General features: G+C 43.9%; 1 protein-coding gene across 1 annotated transcript in view; it reads right to left on the reverse strand.

The window, feature by feature from the left end:
* The window catches only part of TBX5 (T-box transcription factor 5), a 54,408-nt gene that overhangs the window by 16,539 nt on the left and 14,406 nt on the right, over positions 1-23,463 (reverse strand). Inside the window, exon 7 of the mRNA XM_037996482.2 lies at positions 15,060-15,151. Coding sequence (XP_037852410.1) covers positions 15,060-15,151 — 92 coding nt within the window. The remainder of the gene's footprint in view (positions 1-15,059; positions 15,152-23,463) is intronic.

The raw sequence follows: 23,463 nt of genomic DNA on the forward strand, positions 1-23,463 counted from the left end.
GTGTCTCACCCAGGGTCAGTCCTATTCCAAATCTCATGCCACCTAATACTTTTAAAAAAGCACATACACAGAAATGTATTTTCTCATAGTTCTGGAGATGCGGGTGCTGGTGTAGTCAGTTTCTGGTGATGCCTGTCTTCCTCGCTTGTAATGGCCCCCTTCCCTCAGTGTCCTCACCTGTTAGGCAGGGAGGGTTAGAGTGGGGAACTCTCTCTCTTTCTCTCTCTCTCTCTCCCTCTTTTTTAGAAGGCCACCATCCTATGAGATTCAAGCCTGACACTTAGGACCTCATTTAACCATTTTTTTTCCTATCAGTTATCCTGTTTATTATTTTCACATAACATTTTTAAAATTTTTTGTTTTGGGGGAATAGGTAGTGTTTGGTTACATGGATTAGTTCTTCAATGGTGACTTCGGAGATTCTGATACACCCATCACCCGAGCAGTGTACACTGTACCCAATATGTAGCCTTTTATCCCTCATCCCCCTCCTGCCCTTCCCTCCAAGTCCCTATATCAAGGGGAATAGTGGAAGGGGGGTGAGTGATAAAAGTTCCTATAAGCCCAATATTTCAGCCACCTAATACCTAATAATAAGCAATTGTCACCTCCATACCAACTAATTAGCAAATCTCACTTTAGAAAGCATGCCGGTAATGAGAGAATTGAACATTGGCTCCACCCGGGCAATAGCAAGATCTACTGATCAATTCTACTGTTTGCAGAAACTGTAGTTTGCAACAGTCAAATCTCACTGCTCTCTCTGTATCAAGCAGCTATACCTGCATCCCACGGACAAGCTCTGACAAGAGTCTGGGCCCCCCCCACCCCAACACGAGGGGGTCCTGAGTACCTCGGCTGGCCTTGGGTATCAGCACCCACAGACCAGCTTTTCCCCAGCTCTGCCCTTCTCTCACGTTCTGTTCCACGTGAGCAAGGGCAATGAATGACGCCATTGTCGCCGGGTCTGGGTTGTAAAACGTTACAAGGGAATATTGAAATCCATGGCCAAACTGCATCCTCAGCCTCCCTCTAGCTAATGAACACCCCGGAGAACGCTTTCCACCACAGCTGACTGAATTGGCCTTTTCACGGGAGCAGGTGGTAGGGGCGCTGGCATGCTCGGATTTTCGTGTTTGTTTGTTTTCCCCTGGTGATCCTTACCCAATTTCTGGCAGCCTTTTTCAAACAACTAAAGCAGTGCACTGGGGCAAGGCAAGAGACTGTAAAATCTCTCTTCTCTTGGAGCAAATTCCTCTTCTCAATAGTATTTTAATCTGTGATTAAAATTAAAAAGGGGGCCACATCACCCCTTGAGAGCTTTCTTGATTTATTAACATTCTAATAAACTTGAGGAAGTTGTTCTGATCTAACATGCGTGAACACAGTAGGGACTGCGGAGGGCACACCCAAGGCTGGATTTAGCCTAATGCAAATAGTAAATAATCACTGGCCTCTTCAAGTCTGCCAAGTGCTCTCTCAGTTTACACTACACCAGCAAGCTGGAGAAGGGCGCTGGGTACCATGTTGCTGATGAGAATAAGGGGACACAATGTTCTCACTTATAAGTGGAGCTAAAGAATGTGTACAGCGTGGGCGTAGAGTGCGGAATAACAGACATTGGAGGCTCGGAAGGGTGGGAGGCGGGTGAGGGATGAGAAATTACTTAATGGATACAATGTACACTATTAAAGTGATAGTTACACTAAAAGCCCGCCTTCACCACAAGGCAATAGATCCATGTATAAAAGCTACCTTTGTACTCTCTAAATTTATACAAATCTCAGAAAAGAATGGGGGTGAGGGCACAAAGAGGTTATAAAACTTCCCCATTGCCGGTTTTTTCTTTTGTTTGTTTTTAAGACAAACTCTCACTCTGTTGTCCAGGCTGGAGTGTGGCGCCACGAACATAGCTCACAGTGACTCCAAGCTCCTGGGCTCAGGGGTCCTCCTGCTTCAGCCTCCCAAGTAGCTGGAACTGAAGGCATGTGCCACCACACACAGCCAACAGTTGTATTTTTTTTCTAGAGATGGGGTCTTGCTATGTTACCCAGGTTGGTTTTGATCTGGCCTCAAGTGATACTCCCCTCTGTCTCCCAAAGCACTGGGATAATAGGCATGAGCCACCTTGTAAGGCCTAAATTTCCCATTGTTGACTCAACCAGGGCTATATGACTTGAGGGATGCCAAGAAACTCAAAGGTACTTCTCTTTCTGGCCTTAAGTACCCACCACTTATAAAAATTTTGGTTTGGGGCCTTGGGTCCCCCCTGTTAAATGTGTAGATAATACAGTATCAGAGTGGTAGCGTCAAGCTCAGGCTCCAAAGTCAGGCCAGGTGAATGTGGCTGCCTTCAGTATCCAGCCACGAACTTGACCACTACGTTGCTGGCTAGGTTCTTCCTTTTCCCAAGCCTCAGTCTTCTGTCTGTAAAATGTGGATAATAAAATAGCCACCTCTTTGGGGTTATAAAATGAAATGATGCATGGAAAGGCTTAGCATATATATGTATATGCACACACACACACACACACACACTGGGGACACATTGCTCAATAAACACTATTTTGTAAATATACATTAATATATTTTGGAGAAGAGGTTCTTAACCAGCAAGGGCTTCCAATGGGTATAAATACCCAAAAATATCAAATATTTAGAGCTGGTCACTTTTTCTAGGAAGAGGTTCACATTTGCATTGGCTACTCAAAAAGGGTCTGTGATTCAAAAAATGATTTTGGCTCAAACCATAGAAGTGGTTTGGAAATCATGGGGAAGATTCTTGGACAATTCATGACATCACCCTTTGTCTCAGTTTCCCTGTTTGCATAACAGAGAACAAAAGGCCTATCTCACAGGGTAGGTGTGGATCCTGTGGGTAAAAGCTAGATGTAACACTACAGACATAAAAGGACAATTCAAGCTAAAGTTTGTTTGTTTGTTTGTTTGTTTTTGAGATGGAGTCTCGCTCTGTCGCCCAGGCTGGAGTGCCATGGTGCAGTCTCAGCTCACTGCAACCTCTGCCTCTCAGGTTCAAGCGATTCTCCTGCCTCAACCTCCCAAGTAGCTGGGACTACAAGTGCCCACCACCATGCCCGGCTAATTTTTGTATTTTTTGTAGAGATGGGGATTTCACCCATATTGGCCAGGCTGGTCTTGAACTCCTGACCTTGTGATCTGCCCCCCTCAGCCTCCCAAAGTGCTAGGATTATAGGCGTGAGCCACTGCACCCGGCCTCAAGCTAAACTTTTAATGAATTTATGGTAATCATTCATCAAATAGTCTAGTACTGAATTGAACAGCTCAATATTTTAGTCCAGTCTTGTAAAACTAAACATTTAAACCAGCTTAACTATGACTTAGGTTTAGCCTTTTCTTTTACATGATTTTGGAACAGGGGTAGGGTGGTAAGAAGGAGTCTTCTGAGGCCTCAGTCCTTCTGGAAGCTGGAAGGCTACAGCTTTCTCAAACTGCTTTCTGTACCAAAGGGATTGTCTTGAGGCATCTTTTGCCCCAGGGAAAATCATGTGAAGGCCATTGATCATTCAGAAGTAAGCCAAGGACTTCCTGGTGACCTTCGCTTCTGATGATGACCTTGGCAAAGTCACCCAAAGCAACTATTTCTGAATGAATGCTAAATGTTTTGTGTGCTAATATAAAAGTCTGCCTCCTTCCCTGTTCAAAACAACTACAAGGTAGCGGGTCTCTCGGAAAATAAAATTTTAATGTGAGGATAGTGATTAGTGGAGTTGGGTGGTTGGGGGACATGGCTTAGGGCGGGGATGGACAAAGACGAGGAACTTCCTCTAGAGGAGTTGGTTTCAAGCGTGGCTGCACACCATCATCACCTGGGGAATTAAAAATACATGTACTGACACCTAAACTCACCCCCAGAGAATTTGATATTACTGTTCTGGGGAACAGCATGGGCATTGGGAGTTTTTAAAATCTTCCCAAGAGAAAGAAGTATTCCATGAAAGGTATACACTAGATGATCCTATTTATAATGAAATTCTATAACAGACAAAACTAATCTATAGTGAAAAAAAGTCAGGACATTGATTGTCTCTGGTGAAGAGAAGGAGGCAGGGAGTGACTAAGGAGAAGGGAAATGAGAGAATTTTCTGGGGTGATGGAAATGTTCTATGTTTTGGTAGGGGCTTAGGTTTCACAGGTATGTGCATGTGCCAAAAAGTGAGAGGTGTACTTAAGATTTGTGCATTTCACCCGGTATAAATTCAACCTAAAGTAAAGGAGTGTGAACAAAAATTAAGTCCTAGTTAATGATGTGCACACTGAAGTGTTTGGGGTAAAATGTACCCATGTCTGCAATTTAATTTGAAATACATCAATAAAAAGAAGGAGGGAGGGAGGGAAGGATGGAACCATGGATAGATGAATGGATGGATAGATGAATGGATGGAGGAATATGTGGTAGATCAAATATCTAGCAAAATTTTAACTGTAGACTCTAAGCAGTGAGTACATGGGCACTCATCGTACAAGTCTTCAATGTTTCTCACACACCTTCGATTTTTCGTAATAGAACACTGAGGGAAGAACTACAGGTAATTCTAATGTTCAGTGTGAGTTGAGTACTAAGTAGAGAAAAGAGTTGCCTTTTATGTAAAACAGCCCATACATGGGCTTTGTTTGCAGAAATACAATCACGTGTTCATCTGCATTCTCTAGTGGTCACTCGTTCTCTAGAACCAAGGGATTACCCAGGTGTGACCAGGGGACACCTCCATCAGAGCCACTGGAGAAAATTGTTGAAGGGCAGTTTCTGATCCATCCCTGGAGCCACTGACTCAAATCTCTGAGAGTGAGACCTAGAAATCTTTTTTAACAAGCCGCCCAGGTAATTGCGATGTCTACCAAAAGTTTGAGAAACCCTGCTCAATTGTGGATGAATGAAACATACAACTCAATAGTGGTGAAAAATATCCCATTAAAAAATGGGCAAAAGACCTGAATAGACATGTCTCAAAAGAAGACATACAAAAAGATAAGAGTTATATTAAAAATGTACAATTTCACTACTCATTGAGGAAATGCAAATCAAAGCCACATGAGATATATCACCTTATACCTGTTAGGATGGCTATTATCAAAAAGACAAAAGATAACAAATGTTGGCAAGGGTGTGGAGAAAAAGGAATCCTTGCACACTGCTGGTGGGAATGTAAGTTGGTGAAGCCACTATGGAACACAGTATGGAGGTTCCCCAAAAAATTTAAAATAGAACTATCATCCAGGTGCAGTGGCCCACGTTCTGTCATCCCAGCACTTTGGGAGGCCAAGGCAGGAGAATAACTTGAGCTCAGAAGTTGAAGACTAGCCTGAGCAACATAGCAAGGTCTTGTCTCTACTGAAATTGAAAAACATTAGTAAGGCATGGTGGCACGTGCCTATAGTCCCAGCTACTTAGAGGGCTGAGGTGGGAGGATTGCTTGAGCCCAGGAAGTGGAAGCTGTAATGAGCCCTGATCATGCCACACACTCCAGCCTGGGCAACAGCATAAGACCTTGTCTCAAAACAAAACAATAAATAAATAACCAAAAAAAGAACTATTATATGACCCAGGGATATATGTATATTCCTCTTCTAGATATACACCCAAAGGAAATGAAATCAGTATCTTAAAGAAATACCTACACTCCTATGATCATTGCAGCGTGATTCAAAAGAGCCAAGATATGGAATCAGCCTGAGTATCCATGATACTCAGGATCCATGAGTGGATCATTCATCCATGAGTGGATGAATGGATGAAGAAAATGTGTGTGTGTGTATATATACAAACACACTCTAGAATACTATTCAGGCTTAAAAATAAAGAAGGAAATTCTCTCATTTGAGACAACACGAATGAACCTGGAAGACATTATGTTAAGTGAAACAAGCCAGACACACAAAGATCAACATGACATGACTCACTTATAGGTGTAATCTAAAATAGTCAAACCTGTAGCAGTGGAGAGGAGAATGGTGGTTGCCAGGAGCTGGGGAGAGGGGAAATGGGGAGATGTTGGTCAAAGGGTACAAAGTTTCAGTTATGCAAGAGACGTAATTCCTGGAGAGCTAATGTACAGCAATGTGAATACAGTTAACAGCACAGTATTGTGTACTTAAAATTAACTAAGAGGGTACATCTTAAATATTCTCATATATATATGTATATATATACACACACACACACACGAAAATAAAATAGTAACTATATGAGGTGCTGAATATGTTAATTAGCTTGATCACGGTAATTATCTCATATTTACATATATTAAACGATTCCAAGTTGTATAACCTAAGTATACACACTTTTTGTCAATTACACCACATTAAAGATGAGGAAAAACATGGATGAGTGAGTGAGTTGCTCCCAGCCCTGTTCCTGAATAGCAGATATGCTGGGGGTGGGTTGGGTAGGGGTGGGGGTACCTGAGTGGGAAAGCGGGAATGTGGGAGGGGGTGGGTTCTGAGCATCCATGCCTTGATAAATAGCCATGATCCAAGATGAGATCCTTTCAGAAAAACAACTCAGTTTTACAGCTTCACTTAGGCTGGCTCAGCTCCCCAGATACAACCCCTCTCTTGTTTTACATAAAGGCACTGCTTCCCTGGAGGAAGCCATGTGGCTAGGTAAATTACAACCCTAAGAGGGGAGTTAATGCCATCTCCAGAAGGTTGTCTAACGTTGTCTGGAAAACCACTTCTCATTAATTGGGCATTCAGATTACCTTTAACCACAAGCAGGAGAACACAAGAGTGCTAAGCCTTCAGTTTGAAAAATGATCATTTGAGGTTAAGAGCTGAAAATTAATTTAAAATCAGGAAGGAAGGAATAGAAGAGGGAAGGTTCAAATAGAAGAATTTTAAACTTTAAGGAGACCTAGGCTTCATACATCCCTTGAAATTGTTTGAATTTTTTTAATTGAGACAGCGTCTTGCTCTGTTGCTTAGGCTGGAATGCAGTGGCATAATCACAGCTCACTGCAGCCTCAGACTCCTGGGCTCAAGCAATCCTCCTGTCTCAGCCTCCAGAGTAACTGGAACTACAGAAACATGCTATCACATCCAGTTAATCTTTTTTTTTTTTTTTATCTTTATCTTTTCTTTTTCTTTTTTTTCTTTTTTTTTTTTAGAGACAGGATCTTCCTATGTTGCTCTGGTTGGTCTCAAACTCCTGATCTTAAGCAATCTTCCTCCTGTCTCAGCCTCCCAAAGTGCTGAGATTACACACATGAGTCACCACACCTAGCCTGAATTTTTTTTCTCTATTCATATATTGTGAGTCTTTCAGAGGGTCTCTTGCTTTAATTAGATTTTCAAAAAGAGTCTTGCACCTATTTTCAGAAGCCCTACCCTAGAGGAACAAGGTAGAGAGGGTGAAAATAAGCACGCATACAGGCAGGTGAGGTTGGTCAGTTCCCAATGTGGCTGTGTAGAGTCCTCTCAATAATCAAACTGGAGCTGAGTAATGGGTAGGCTTCAGTCTGACTGAGACATCCTGGACTCCAAGCTTTCCCATCCACTCTCTGGTTGGGTGGCTCAGATCCCAGTCACCCAAAGCAGAGCCTCAAAATACCCCTTATGTTCAGGGACCATGCCCCCTGACACTGTCTGCAGCACACTAAGAGAGCAAGGAAGTAAAGGGAGCTTTATTTCTTCCATGAAGAACTCTGAGGCCAACCAAGCCCCCCAATCCATCATCTACTAACCCCCCTGAAAATGCTCCATAAATACTTCTTATGGTGAAAAGACCAGTCATTGCTTATGGCCATTCTGTGTGAGGTGAGGTGAGGTAACAAATACCGAGATGGAGGACTTCGCTATTGCTTGTTCATATTCTGGGGTTTATGGTTACAAGAAGACAAGCAGCAGCGCAGTTTAGTGGAAAGGGGGTTCTCTCCATCCCGAAGAAAGCAAACCTGCAGCCAGGCAGGCCCCTTCATCCAAACTAACTGTGTGACCTTGGGCAAGTCAACCTGGCATCTGGTTTCACCAGACCATGGACCGTATCTTAACACCTACCGGCGACTGAGCATCCCTCTGGACCAGACACTGTGTTATGTGCTTCCGTGCCTGCTGAGGCAGTTTTAAAATGCGTTGAGACATTCCTTGACACTCCTTCTAGGTAGAGGAGACAGCTTGTCCTACCTCCTTGAATCTGTTTTCTATTTGTTTGGTTTTTTTTTTTTCGAGATGGAGTTTCACTCTTATTGCCCAGGCTGGAGTGCAATGGCATGATCTGGGCTCACTGCGACCTCTACCTCCTGGGTTCAAGTCATCCTCCCACCTCAGACTCCCAAGTAGCTAGAATTACAGGTGCGTGCCACCACACCCTGCTAATTTTTTGTATTTTTAGTAGAGACGGGGTTTCACCATGTTGTCCAGGCTGGTCTCAAACTCCCTGGATCTGAACCCCCCTGAGTGAGTCACATTCAACCAAAAGAATGCAGCAGAAGTGATACTACCTGTCCTCCAAGGTGCGGTCAGCAAGGACCAGGCGGTTTCCACTTCCACTTTCCACGAGAAAGCCTAAACGCCCTGAGTCTGCCATGCTGGAGAGGCCACGTTCTGATTTTTCAGTGGACAACAACGGAGGTCCCATCCAAAAGCAGCATCAACTGTGGGTCACAGGAGTGTGCCAAGCTGGACATCCTGCCTGATCTGCCTTCCGATGCCTGCAGCCCAGCCACCGTCTGATGGCCAGCAAGAGCTGCACAGCTGAGTCCTTCCAAAAAGAATGGCCCACCAATCGCAGACAAAGCAGAAGTGCCTCCCTGGTGCTTCCTGCTTCCCCTTTCACACAGTAGCGACCAGCAAGGCCTGGTCTTTTCGCCGTGAGCAGCATTTATGGAACATTACTGGGGGCTAGCAGATTGCAACTGTAGGGAACTTGGGGACTTCGATGGTCTGGGCGCTCTTTGTGGAAGCGCTGTGGTTGCCTATACTGCCTTCCTCTGTTAGAAGACTCCCAATGTGCTGTGGGGGAAAGTTGCCTCAGGTGGGATACTTCGGCTGGCCTGTTAGCATCACACACAGAGAACAGATGGGATCGTTTGGAAGCCAGGGTATCCCAGCCAGCCCAGCTTAAGCTTGGGAGTCATTTGTTATGCAGCAATAATAATCAGTACACATGCGTTACTCATTTCATCCCTGCAACAGGCCTGGAGGTAGGCTCTGTAATGATTTCCTTTTTACAGATGAGGAAACAGACACTCTGTGGAGTGGAAAAGCCCCGGAGATGCTCAGTGCAGTAGTCTGGACCCCAGCTCCTGAGCCTGTTTCCGTCCACAGACCCTGGTCCCCTGTGTGTTGATTCATCCTGGTATGCCTAGTGCTTGGCATACAGCAAACACTTAACAAACGTTTTAGTTGCACAAACAAATCAGATCAAAAACTGAATAAGTAAATGAGTCTCTGGGCCTCAGTTTCCCATTCTGCAGAAGGGAGCAGGTGGATCAGATGCTGTCTCCTGGAGTCCCTTCTAGCTCTACAATTCCACGCTTCTAGGAGCAGCTCTCCTCATACCTGTCATAGAGCCACTCCAGCTGGCTTTCAGAGATCTTCAGAATCTGATCGCTACTCCAGCCCCCTAGACTTCTAGACCCACTTCTTCCTTGTTCCAACCCAGAAAACCCTTCTTCCCAACAGATTCAGGTCCCATTCTCTCTACGAGGCCTACTTCTACCCTCTCCATAAAGCCTACTCTGCCCCAGTCCCAGCTCTAGCCCCTTTGGCTCCTAGGAAGTTTAGAACTTGTTTGAATACATCTTGAAGACTGAAGCAAAGTCCAAAGAAAGAGTTGTTCTATGAAAAACCAGGGCCCAGATGGTTTCAAACAGTAATGGCACTCTCAAACCTTTCTTTGTAGGTGGTTGAGCTTTTATGTGTGTTTCTCAAATTTCTGTGGTTTGCATACTATCTTGACAGCGTTCCCCAAACCTTGATACCAGCCGTTCTGTTATTCAGTTAATATTTCCTCTTTAATCAGCCTTAATTCCCCTCCCTTCATAGCTTCCTTCTTTTCTTCCTTTCCTATAACTCAGTCTCATTCTGAGCAATAACGTCTATGAAATCACAGGCCTCATGTGTCCATGGGTCTGTGTACCATCTAAAACCTGTAATTCCCGTGTTTTAGAAGGCCAAGACATGAGGACTGCTTGAGACGAGGAGTTTGAAACAAACCTGGGCAACATAGAGAGACTGCATCGCTGGGCATGGTGGTATGCACCTGTAGTCCAGCTACTTCAGATGCTAAGGCAGGAGGATTGCTGGAGCTCAGGAGTTTGAGGCTGCAGTGAGCTATGATTGTGCCACTGCATGCCAGCCTGGGTGACAGGGAAAGATCTTGTCCCACATAAATAAATAAATAGTTTTTATTTTAAAAAATCCTTTGTCACCAATCTAAGGATACTGAAATTTGGGGAAATATTAGTTTTTAGGATTATATATATATTTTAAGCCACAGATTGATTAACTTTTCTAAATAACATTGGCACACCCTTTAACTGGTCTGCCTGAGACAGGATGTTTAAAAGATTTTATGCCTTGTGCTTTCCCATAGCTCCCAAATTTTTATAATAAGCAGTGATTGCTCCTGTAACTAGAAACCATTAAAAAATGTTGGAAAATAATGAAGACATCATCTGCGTTTTCCAAACACAGGGAATTGGGCCAAGAGCTAGAGGCGGGAACCGCCAGACATTTGCCAAGCGAATCCAAAAGTTATTTCTGTGGAATAAGTGCAAGGTAATGTTTAACTATCTATAACCCCACCGCACTCCCTTCTTCCAATTGTTGGAATTAGAGGAAATTTCATCCCTCCTGCTTTTCTCCCATAGCCAGCTGTCACCGGGTGTGTAGGGGACAGGAAACAGGATTACAAGATTAGCAGTGAGCCTGCCATTCCTGCCTGGCTGTTATCAAGGCTGACTCTGGAGAGTCATATTCCCCACTTGCCACTACTGACTGTAACCTGGGGGGTGGGAAAATGACTCAAAATAAATTCTGAACAAGGGCAAAATTGGGAGTAGTGGGGAGTTTTCCCCCAAATTAGTTAAATTCTACTGAATATTAGACTAGGAATCAAGCACTCTGTAGGCCTTTGCTCATATAATTTTTACAGGAACCCTAGAAAGTAGAGGCTATACTTATCTATGCCCCTTCTGCAGGTGAGAATACTGAGGTTCCATGAGGTTAAATCACTTACTCCAGGGCACATACTGATAAATGCAGAGCAAGAATTGACCCCAGGTTTTTCTGACTCCAAAGCCCTCTGTTGGAACCACTCTTCTTCACTCTTTCTCCTTCCCCAAGGACATGTCCAGAGACCTTGGCCAATGACCTCGTCTACTCCCCCAACCCATCAGTGGTTAGTTCAGCCCTCTGGTTTCTGGGGCAACTCCTAACATGGCCACAAAGACATACATGGCTCTTAGGCTAAGTGGTTTGACTCAACGTGTCAATTACTGGCTTTCTACTGATGACTAGCCAAACCTTTCCTCCATTCCATCTGCAAAGTTCCTACCCATTAAGGACACCTAGTCCAGGCCTCAAGCGATCTGCAATACCTTGACGGATGGTTAGGACAGCCAAGGCAGGCCAAAGAGGAGTCATCTGCCTAAATATATAAACAGCTGTGTGACCAGCCTGGGCAACCTGGGGAGATCCTACCTCTACAAAAAATACAAAAATTAGCTGGATGTGGTGGCATGTACCTGGACACTCAGCTCCTTGGGAGGTTGAAGTCAGAGGATCACTTAAGCCTAGAAGGTTGAGGCTGCAGTGAGCCGTGATCGAACCGCTGCCCTCCAGCCTGGGCAACAGAGCAAGGCCCTGTCTCAATATCAATCAATCAATCAATCGAGAAGTAAGTAAACAAACAAAATGAACATGTGTTTAGAACTTTAGGAGAGTTGGCCAGGGGCTGTGGATAATGTCTGTAATCCCAGCACTTTGGGAGGCTGAGGCAAGAAGATCACTTCAGTCCAGGGGTTCTAGGCCAGCCTGGGCAGCGTGGTGAAACCTTGTCTCTACAAAAAATACAAATTTAGGCCAGACATGGTGGCTCATGCCTGTAATTCCAGCACTTTAGGAGGCCAAGGTGGGTGGATTGCCTGAGGTCTGGAGTTCGAGACCAGCCTGGCCAACACGGTGAAACCCCGTGTCTACTAAAACACAAAAATTAGCCAGGCATGGTGGTAAACGCCTGTAATCCCAGCTATTCAGGAGGCTGAGGGAGGAGAATCGCTTGAACCCAGGAGGCCAAGGTTGGAGTGAGTGGAGATCGTGCCACTGCACTCCAGCCTGGGTGACAGAGGGAGACTCCGTCGCACAAAACTAATAATAATAAAATAAAAACAAACAAATTTAGCTGGGCACAGCAGCGCATGCCTGCAGTCCTAGGTTCTTGGGAGGTGGAAGGATCACCTGAACCTGTGGATGTCGGGGCTGCAGTGAGCTGAGATTATGCCACTGCACTCGAGCCTGAGCAACCGAGTGAAATCCTATCTCAAAAAAAAAAAAAAAAAAAAAGCTTTAGGAAAGACTCCCTTAATGACTGACATCTGAGCTCTCACGTACCTACACATGCCCGCTTGTCTCTCCTTTCATGGCCGGCTGTCATCCGTCCAATCAGCTTCCAAAGTTCCGGGCCTGAGTTGGACACAGAAAAGCCTGGAGGGCAACTGGTAAAGTTTGAGTGGCTGATTCCCAGGAGGGGTCCTGGCGGGAGACATGGGCTGAGCACACAGTCTGTGGCCAGGGAAAGCTTCTTGGAGGAAGGAAAAGCTACAAGGAGGCCCAGTGATGGTTCTACAAGGAGACCCAGAGATGGCCTGGTGAGAAGGAGGGGAAAGGGTTTGACGCAGACCAAATGTGTGTTCGAAGGGCCAAAAATAAAGGAAAGAACACAAGTTTGAAGCCTTTCCTTTAGCATGATTGACACATATTAGGGGGACACTGGTGAAGGACAAACCTAGGAGGGGTGGCCAGGCCAGATGGGAAGGGCATGGCCAACCAGGCAAGAGTCCAAACCTTATACCAAGGGCAACAGGGGGCTTGGACATGTTCTCCACTGCAAAGAGACCTTGCCTGATTTGTGTTTTACGAAGATCTCTTTGGTGCCTGCCTAAAGAAAGTCCCTGGAGGAGACAAGGACTGAATTTAGGTCTCAATCAGTTAGGAGGCTGGTGGTGGCTAGAGTTAGCATACTGGCAGAAGAGGGCTGAATTCTGAGTTATGCTAGAAGGTATGATCAGTAGGACATGGTAACTGGTAAAGTTTGAAGGGATGATTCAAGACACCTTAAATCTATTATTCACCCCCTGCTCTTGACCTTGTAAAAAGGAGGGAAGCAGTGAGAGATGATGAAACCCTTTGATTGCCGGCTGGAAAGGCGATTTCCCTTCAGCTCCCAACTGCACAGCGGGAACTTGGCCTGTAGGTCTGAGAGGTGACTCTGTTTGGCAATGACTAAGCTACCTTAATGGCAAATCACCATCAGAATGGGATAGGAACAAAAAGTTGGCACTCTGAGCCCAGGGTCATGAATAATTGAACCTCTCTCAGCTAAAACACGGTATTTGTTGTCATCTTTTCCACTGACCCTATGACCCAATTTCAAAATGTAGATGCTTAAAACAAAAAATAAATTTTAAATAGCAAACTCAGAACTCGCCTATTTTAGCCACAAAAAGTACCTTGTGAGTCCACAATCTTGAAGGAAACCCATTTATACAAACAGGAATCCATAGGAAACCAATTTATGAAAACAGGAACATGTGCACACATGTACCACACTTCTTGTTTTCTTTAACATTTGGAAACAGGGTCACTGTCTTTTTTTTTTTTTTAATATTTAGAGACAGGGTCTTGCTATGTTGTCCTGACTGCAGTGCAGTAGTGTGATCGTAGCTCACTGCAGCCTCGAATTCCTGGGTTCAAGAGATCCTCCTGCCTCAGCCTTCTGAGTAGCTGGGGTTACAGGAACATGCCACGTGGGCTAGCATTATTTTTTAAAAAGCATGCAAAATTTGACCTGATAAGCCCACTATCTAAAAACAATTTTTCCATTGCATGTATTTCTAAACCTCATATTAAAACCATAGATCTAAGGTCTTTCTCCCTTTCTGTTCTTATAGGTCTCTTATCTTTCTTGGGATGAATGTATCTGTCTCTCTGCCTGACTCTCCCTTTCCATGTCTTCCAGAATGGATAAGGAAAACATCCGAAATGATCTCATTTTATTTTGAAATACTAAACCCACCAAACAGAAAAAAGAGAAAACACACACACACACACACACACACACACACAACACACACACAAACCTTCTTGATCGGAGGGATCAAGATGTATTTCTAATTCGCTTGCCATATGGTAAGTTATTTTGGAAGCACATCAAGAGGTAGAGAGAATGTTCCACAAAATTGGCAATGCTTGTACAATCCTTTCAAATCAGACCAAATTCCCACTATGTACATTTGCTACAGCCCGTTCTATTCATCATATCAGCAACTATGACCACAGGATATGTAAAAATACCGAGCAATTTTTAGCACCAGCTTCCAATCCTCCAGTGCCCTGGACACCACATGGTGTCAAGTTTGTCTGTATTTCACCCTCAGGAAATCAAGTCATTAACTTCTCTTTCATTTACCAAGAGCTGTTGCCAAAAAAAAAAAAAAAAAAAAAAAGCATTCATCGGCTGTGACTTATGGGAAGAAAAAGAGAAAGGGTTTCCCTACAGGGAGAGAGACAGCAGAGAAAGAAGAGAAAGCTGTACCTTCTATTCCCTGGGATAATGGAGAATGCCAAACTCTTTGTACCTTCTCTCCACTAGAAAATGTATTCTCCAGGTTGCCCAATGGTGCCAACCACGTGAGGGTTAGCAAAAAATGGGACAGAGGGGCTCATTCTCCCCATTTCTCTGTGCCTGGCATTCTGTGGGCAGGAAGGCTGGTGGAGGGAGGTGCTGGGTTGCTGCTGGCTTACCTGGGTAATTTGAGGGGTATGTGTGGAGGAGAAAGTTGAGGAATCCACTTTCCTACCTTTGCATTCTTGACATTCTGTGCAGCTCCATGTCATCACTGCCCCGAAATCCTTTGGCAAAGGGATTATTCTCGATCTTTAATTGCGTGATCTGAAGGAAAGAGGGAGAGAGAGCAAGCTGGTTTTCACTTGATTGCTGCAAGACCACCTCGGGACATGAGCTAATAATAAATGTCATGGAAATGCAGCCTCTGGCAACCAAAAGAAGCAAATTAAGCCAGTCACGTCAACGGGACCCACCACTTCATTCAAGTGGAGGCTTTGAAAAATGTCCTCCATTGGACAGCTTTTAAAAGGGGAAAAACACCTGGATTTGGTTTGCCCATTAATTGGAGTCATACTCTGCATTATTCCAGCCGGGTTCTTTTTTTTTTTTTTTTTTTTTTTTCCAATCTTGCATTTTGTGTTTTAAACACCATCTAGGCCTCAATACTCAGTATCCCCTCCCCTTTGGAAAGCTGTGCATGCTGACATGACTGTTGCACATCCGGCAGCATGGTAACCTCCATTTGGAAGGGTTGACTCCATTGTGTGTTTCTGCAGAAAACGTGTCTTGATTATTGCATTCAAAAATTCTATTATGCCTCTTTTCATGTTCATTTCATAGTTTTGCAGATAGCATTTGCTAGCTCTGGTGGAAAATGGTGTCTAATGAAATAAGCACCAATATGTATAATGATAACATATATAATAGCTACTAAACAGCACCAAACCTCTTTAATGTCCAAAGCAAAGAAGAAAGGGTTCTATCTTGGAAATCTGTGTTGCAATATACAAGGCGTAGTTACAGAACAAGGTCTTTTTACACATTTTGGTTCCAGGCCCAGAACTTTAATTTAATCCATCAACACATTATATTAGTGTGAATGTACAGTAGCAGACCCAGGTGACAGAATGCATCCATATGGAGTTTGCTAGAAATATTTCCTAAAAAATTGCATGTGAACTGAATTTTCATAGAGAGCATAGAGAATCATGCTATATACATGAGAGCAGCATGACTCAAACTTCGGTCATTCAGGGTTTTCTTTCACTATCATTGCCATATGTATACAGTGCCTGTACACTGGCTTAATATTTTTATTTAAGTCAAACCACTTTTAATTTACATTTATTTCACACAAATATGATGTCAGTTCTTTGTATGACAAACTAGAATCACTTGCTATTCAATAAGAAGAAAACAAACATATGAAACTGTCTCTACTCATACCCAAAGCTTGCCTTCTCTTTGTTGCAAGTGGGAATTAGACACTTTTAGAGTAGTTAACACAAACCAGTACTGAACTGAGATTCCCTCTCTAATAGAATACTAGAAAGATAATTTTAAAAAGAACAACTTTCAGCCAGGCATGGTGGCTCATGCCTGTAATCCCAGCACTTTGGGAAGCCAAGGTGGGTGGCTAACTTGAGGTCAGAAGTTCAAGACCAGCCTGGCCAACATGGTGAAACCCCATCTCTACAAAAAATACAAACAAATAAATAAATAGCTAGGCATTGTGGCAGGCTCCTGTAATCCCAACTACTCCAGAGGCTAAGGCAGGTGAATCACTTGAACCCAGGAGGCAGAAGTTGCAGTGAGCCGAGATCACACCACTGTACTCCAGCTTGGGCAACAGAGCAAAACGCCATCTCAGAAAAAAAAAAAAAAAGAAAGAAAGAAAAGAAAAGAAAAAGAAAGAAAGAAAGTTTCTCTGTGATTTCATCATATTCAAGTATCCCTAAAAATCATCTAGAGTCTATCCCAGTAGTATAGTTACAGATTTAAGAAACTATGCTTGATAAATGAATGTACCCTCTAATTTCTTCATTTGAAGAGAGGAGGAATTCTTGTCTGTTCTGCTTTCTGGAAGAGATGACCTACAAGGTTCACCTCTAACCCCAAGACTCTACATTGAAAGTAAAATTATTCTATGTATGTATACCCATGTGTATTCACCATAAACACAAACATACAATTAATATTGTAAGATATATGATTCCAACTATACAACATTCGAGAAAAGGCAAAACTGTGGAGTCAGTTAAAAGGTCAGTGGTTGCCACAGGTTGGAAAGAGGGAGGGATGAATAGGCAGAGCCCAGAGGATTTTTAGGGTTGTGAAACTACTCCCTATAATACTATAAAGGAGGATACACGTCATTATGCATTTGTCCAAACCCATGGAAGGTACAACATCAAGAGTGGGCTCTAATGTGAACTATGCACTCTGGGTGATCATGATGTGTCAATGTAGGCTCATCAACTGCAACAAATGTTCCACTCTGATGCAGGATGTCCATGGTGGGGGAGGCCGTGCATGTGGTGGGGAGAAGCTATAGGGGAAATCTTGGTATGTTCCGCACAACTTTGCTGTGAACCTGCAACTGCTCTAAAAAATGAAGCATTTTTGTTTTGCTGTTTTGTTTGGATATGGGGCCTAAATCTAACACCCAGGCTGGAGTGCTGTAGTGCAAACATAGCTCACTGCAGCCTCAAACTCCTGAGCTCATGCAATCTTCCTGCCTTAGTATCCCAAGCAGCTGGGACCACAGGCATACACCACCATGCTGGGCTAATTTTTTTTATTTTTATTTTTAGTTTCAGTTGAGATGAGGTTTCGCCATGTTGTTCAGGCTGGTCTGGAACTCCTGAGCTCAAGCAATCCTCCTGCCTCGGCCTCCCAAAGTACAGGGATTACAGGCCAAGCCACTGTGCCCAGCCAGGTTTTCTTTGTTTGTTTGTTTGTTTGCTTGTTTTTTGCTTGTTTTTGTTTTTTTTTTTAAATGGAGTCTCACTCTGTCACTCAGGCTGGAGTACAGTGGCACAATCTCGGCTCACTGTGACCTCCGCCTCCTTGATTCAAGCAATTCTCTTGTCTCAGCCTCCCAAGTAGTTGGGATTACGTGTGCCTACCACCATGCCTGACTAATTTTGTATTTTTAGTAGAGAAGGGGTTTCCCCATGTTGGCCAGGCTGGTCTCAAACTCCTGATCTCAGGTGATCTGCCTGCCTCGGCCTCCCAAACTGTTGGGATTACAGGCATGAGCTACCATGCCCAGCTGAGCCAAGTATTTATTTATTTATTTATTTATTTATTTTGAGACAGGGTCTCACTCTGTTACCCAGACTGGAGTGCAGCGGAGTGATCATAGCTCACTACAGCATTGACCTCCCAAGCTCGAGTGATCCTCCCGCCTTGGCCTTCTAAAGTGCTGAGATTATAGGCATGAGCTGCTATGGCTACCCTAAAGTCTATTTTAAAATATTTTTAAAGTATCCATGTGTGTGTGTGTGTGTGTGTGTGTGTGTGTGTGTGTGTGTACACATTCTCCCTCCCCCAACCTTTTTTTTTGGGGGGGTTTTCAGAAAGACAGAGTCTCACTATGTTGCCCAGGCTGGTCTTGAACTCCTGGGCTCAAGCAATCCTCTAGCCTTGGCCTCCCAAATTGTTAGGATTACAGGTGTAAGCCACCACACCCAGCCCATTTTTGTTTAACTGTGTCTATTCCTTTAGCTTTCAGATTATTTATTTATTTATTCTTTATTTTTTGAAACAGAGTCTCACTCTGTCGCCCAGGCTGGAGTGCAGTGGCGCGATCTCGGCTCACTGCAACCTCCGCCTCCTGGGTTCAAGCGATTCTCCTGCCTCAGCCTTCCCAGTAGCTGAGATTACAGGTGCCTGCCACCACACCTGGCTAATTTTTGTATTTCAGTACAGACAGGGTTTCACCATGTTGGCCAGGCTGCTCTTGAACTCCTGGCCTCAAATGAGCCATCTGCCTTGACCTGCCAAAATGCTGGGATTACAGGTGTGAGCAGATTGGCTTCAGATTTTTTCTTGACTCTTCTGAATGAGTAGAAAAATCTATAAAATCCTTTTGGAAAGTCATCTTAAGATGTGTACTCCTGCATTCACTTGTATTTTAAGAGTCTAAACACCCAACACCTAATGGGATTTTCTTTCTCATGCAGGCTTTATCACAATGAAATTTCACCCAGTTGACCATAAATCATCTTTTAATGGACTCGCAAAAAGTTAAGGAGAAGTAGGTCATTTAAAAGTGGATGAAGGACATCTTTTCCTCCCACCCCCCACCCTGCCCCATCCCAGTCTCAGAAGTAAATGTCAAAGATGGTGAGGCTGTGATACCAGCATTTAGCGAGGATCTGAGCATCAGAATTAGTGCTCAGTCCATGATGTCCACCGAGAACTCAGAACAAAAAATTGCCCCAAGGAAAGAAGAAAAGGGGGAATTTTATGTTATCAGCAAAAACCTTTTGCTCAAATCCATTCCTTACACCTCAAACAGATTGGCTATTCCTAATCTTGTGCTTACCATCATAGCTTGCAAAAATATGATTGCACAGGACAAGCACATTTCTTATATATTCACTTAGGTATGTTGATCTTTACATGTAACTTCTTTTGGAAACTGATTATAGATGCCTATATGACCTAAGAATTACCCTTGAGAAATGTCAACATACAACATACATTATCTGCAGGTCAAAATATCTGTCCACTCACATACTACAGCCATGTTTATTAAATTCCCTTCCTAATATGCTGTGTGTTAGATCGTGGACACACAAACTGATACACCTGGATTTTCCAGTTCCACCAAAAGACTTCGGTAAAACTTTCTTCTATTCACCATGCAAATGTACTCCCTTCAAAATCAACATAAAACCGGATATCCGGGAGAGATTTGGGAGTGGGGGAAAAACAAACATAAATACCAGCTCCAACTGAGACAGAGGTTGTAAAAATTAATGAGAATAATTGTTGTGAATTCTTGCTTTTGAAAAAAATTTTTTAAAACCCTCACGAGGACCAAAAATCTTAATTATGTCTCTCTATTAAGGGTTCATTTCCTGGTCCCGACCAGAAAGCTCATACCTCATAAATATAGACTCCTTACACAATGATTTAAGCAGGAGGAAAATGCCTTTTAATGGCAAAGTTAAGTTAATATCTGGGGATAGACATTGCTTGCATACACAGCCATTGTTGCAAGAACAGGGAAATGAAATGCCCACGTGACGTTTTTTAACACCTAAATATTTCTAGGGATTGCCCTGGGAGCTGCTGACAACTGCAGTGAAAACTTTACAAAAACGTGTTTCACAGAATGAACGTCGCTGGGGAAGATTTGAGTTTTTAAATATCTTTTTCAAGCTGTCAACCACCTGGGGAAATAAGTCCCAAATCCAGTCCGAGATCACAGCTGGGCTGAGGAAATGTGTCTCGTCATTAGGGGCCCTGTGGTGTATGGGTATGTGATTGCAGCCTAAGAAACGAACCCTGTAGCATACCTATCTCCACCTGGTACCTACATCCAAGTAGAGAAAGATCATTCTGAAGGCAATGGGCCCTTTGACCGTAAAAACGGTGGCCCTTAGTTTTCCAAATTGTCTTGGCAATTTAATCACATGCATTGCTTTTCTTTCCCTGCTCATTTATCCAAGGCAAAACGCTAGACAAATAGTCCTTGAATTGATGACATGATCAGGGAATGAGCCAACTAAACCACAAAGACTAATATTTGCAGTTGTTTTTCAACCACAGGAATAAGAATTTATTTAAATTCCCAGTCTTTCAGATTCTAAACTAGCCAGGAAGTTAGAATGAGTAAGCAAAGAGTTTTCTGAAGTCTGTGTTTCAGATGGAATCACCCTGTTAATAAACTGATCAGCTAACTAGTCAATCAAGGGTCTCATCAATCATTACTAATGCTCTGCGCTAGCTCTCTGCCAGGTCCCGCATGACACGCTTGCCGGGAATTATCTCATTGAATCCTCACAACAACCCTATGAGGTGAGTTCTCTTATTATCCCCATTTTACAGGTGGGGAAATGGAGTTAAATCATTTGCGCAAAGTCAAATAGGTTTGAACCAAAGCAGTCAGCCTCCACAGTCATCCACCTTAACCCTATGCGATGGTGAGCTCAGCTGGCTTCTACCCATGAAGTCAGAAGTCTCAACACCCGGTCCAGGTGGGACAATAAAGTAGCAAGACTGAGTCCACAAATCACATGCAACCCTGGCCCGCTTATTTAAATCACACATCATATATCCATGTGGGAAATGTTTGCAGGGGCCCTGCACTTGACTGGGAAAGTGCACAGTTTTGGATTTGCTCCTGAAAAAGAAAATAGGTGTCTTTGGTGTTCTAAAGTAAGAAGTGGGGGAGGGAAACAGAAGGTTGTCTTCCATGAAATTTCTCTCCCAGATGTCAAGGAATCTGTCAGGCTGGCTAAACAGACCTTTATGCACAGCTCAACTGGGCTCCCTGACTCAATCAATACAGAAAAGAAAAGCAATTATTGTGTGTGAACCCTTAGTGTGGCCATCAAATACACATATATCCAAATGCATATTTGAAGACACACATTCTTAGACACATGATTCCCTACATTGTGCTAAAAAAAAAAAAAATTCACACATACATACCCCATTGGGCAGGCAGGCATTCATGCACATCAATCACTAAATATGTGCATTGGGAAGACATTTTTTAAATAGAAATGTAAAGGGTATTGGGCATATTCACAAATGGTTGCAGTGACAGTTTCACAAGTATACATATATATACACAAGAAGCTTATCTAATTGTCTATTTCAAATATGGCAGTTTATTGGATGACAATTATGCCTCAATAAGCCTATCAACAGAGAGAAGGAGAGAGGGAGCGAGTTTTCCCACATCTATCCACACCTGATGAGTCTTAAGACCATAAGCATAAGCACACAGAATTTAGGGTGTTTCTTCCAAAGGACCTGAGCACTCAGATGGCTTTTTAAGCAGGTCATTTTAATATGTCTACCCCTTCCTGTTCTCCTGTATGAACCTGAGCTTTCTTGGGGTAGACAGGGGAAAGATATGATATATTTTTGGACCCCTGTCTGGTTTGAGAGCATGTAAGTATATACATATAGAGGAAGAATTGAGTTTCCTTATTGCTATTTTTTTTTTCCTGGGACCATCACCACAAAGCTAAACACAGGTTTACAGCAACCATTGAGGGAAACAGGTTTCAAGCAGCCAGACTCAGATTGGCCTGAAATAGTTTTACATCTTTCAGGGCATTCGACCCTCAGTTTTGCTCTTGCTGGTTCAACAAGTGGAAGTATACTCAGAAAAATCCTCCTACCCATTTAAAAAAGAATGGTGTGTTGAGGGGAATGAGTTTTCTTTGCAAGGGCAGGAAACTCTCTCGACCTGGGTTCCCAGACAGGTCTTGTGGCCTGGAAAGGACTGTCTATCACAGCTTGGCCAGTTCACAGACAATCTGGATTTGGACATTACCCACAGCATTTTGGAACAGTCCCGGCCTCAGTTGGGGCATTCTCTGCCAAGCCAGCCTGCACTGGAATGAACTTCGAGGGGTGATGGGAGGATTTGGGGTGCTAAGCCTGCCTCTCACCCTTCTCTGGCCTCTCCTGTCTGGTTCCCAGCTCCTGCAGTTCCCCCTCCACTCCAGCCTTGCTGGTGGGGACAGGAACTATGAAGGAGGCATTGGGGGGCAGGGGCGCACCACCCCCAAATCCATCTAGGTGACCTGCCCTCACAGATCCCATATGGACCCCCCTCCCACCTTGCCCTCCCACAGCCTTCTAAGCCCAAATCACTGCTTAATACTCCTAACAGTCTACAACCCCATGAGGGCAGGTGCCCCTCCCCCAGCACCTATTGTTTGCCTCTCTAGATTTTAGATATTTTCATAACAAGGCTTAGGAAACATTAAATCCCTCCTGCCACCCGCAATAAAACGAATCCACAAGCACTTGGGTATCTAAGGAACAGAGGTGAATCCTGACAAGTGGAGACAAGCTTTCTCCTAAGGAAAAAGAGAAGATCCTCCCCCTACCCTCCAACCTGCCGCTATAGGCAGCCTGCTCCAAAGTTGTTGTCAAGCTTTGAAATGCCGAAACCAGTGCCTGGATTTTGAACCTCACGGGGTCTGACTTTCACACAATCCATCCGGCAGGCAGCATACCGCCCCGACACCAAACTGCAGCCACCTTCTCCCAAGCAGTTCAGGTGTGCCTCCCCTCACCAAGCTGTGGTTCTGCAGGCTCTTGTCTAAGTCCTAGGAATGTTATCCCAAGCTGCTGGCGGCGCAGGTTGCTCTGTTTTCATTTTAACAAGGCAAACCTTGCTCAAGAATGTAGTCTGGAGTCAGTGATTTCTGAAACAATTAGGGAAGCATCAGGAAAGTCCAATCCTAAGGATCCCGGCAACTTTGCCACCTGCACTGTTGCCAGTTGAGTGGCAAAGTTGGGTGCAGTGGCTCATGCCTGTAATACCAACAATTTGGAAGACCAATGTGGGAGGATCGCTTGAGACCAGGAGTTCAAGACCAGTCCTGGCAACCTAGTGAGACCCTGTCTTTACAAAAAACAAAAGTTAAAAATTG

Source organism: Chlorocebus sabaeus, chromosome 11 (genome assembly GCF_047675955.1).
Source record: "Chlorocebus sabaeus isolate Y175 chromosome 11, mChlSab1.0.hap1, whole genome shotgun sequence".
Lineage (NCBI taxonomy): Eukaryota > Metazoa > Chordata > Mammalia > Primates > Cercopithecidae > Chlorocebus > Chlorocebus sabaeus.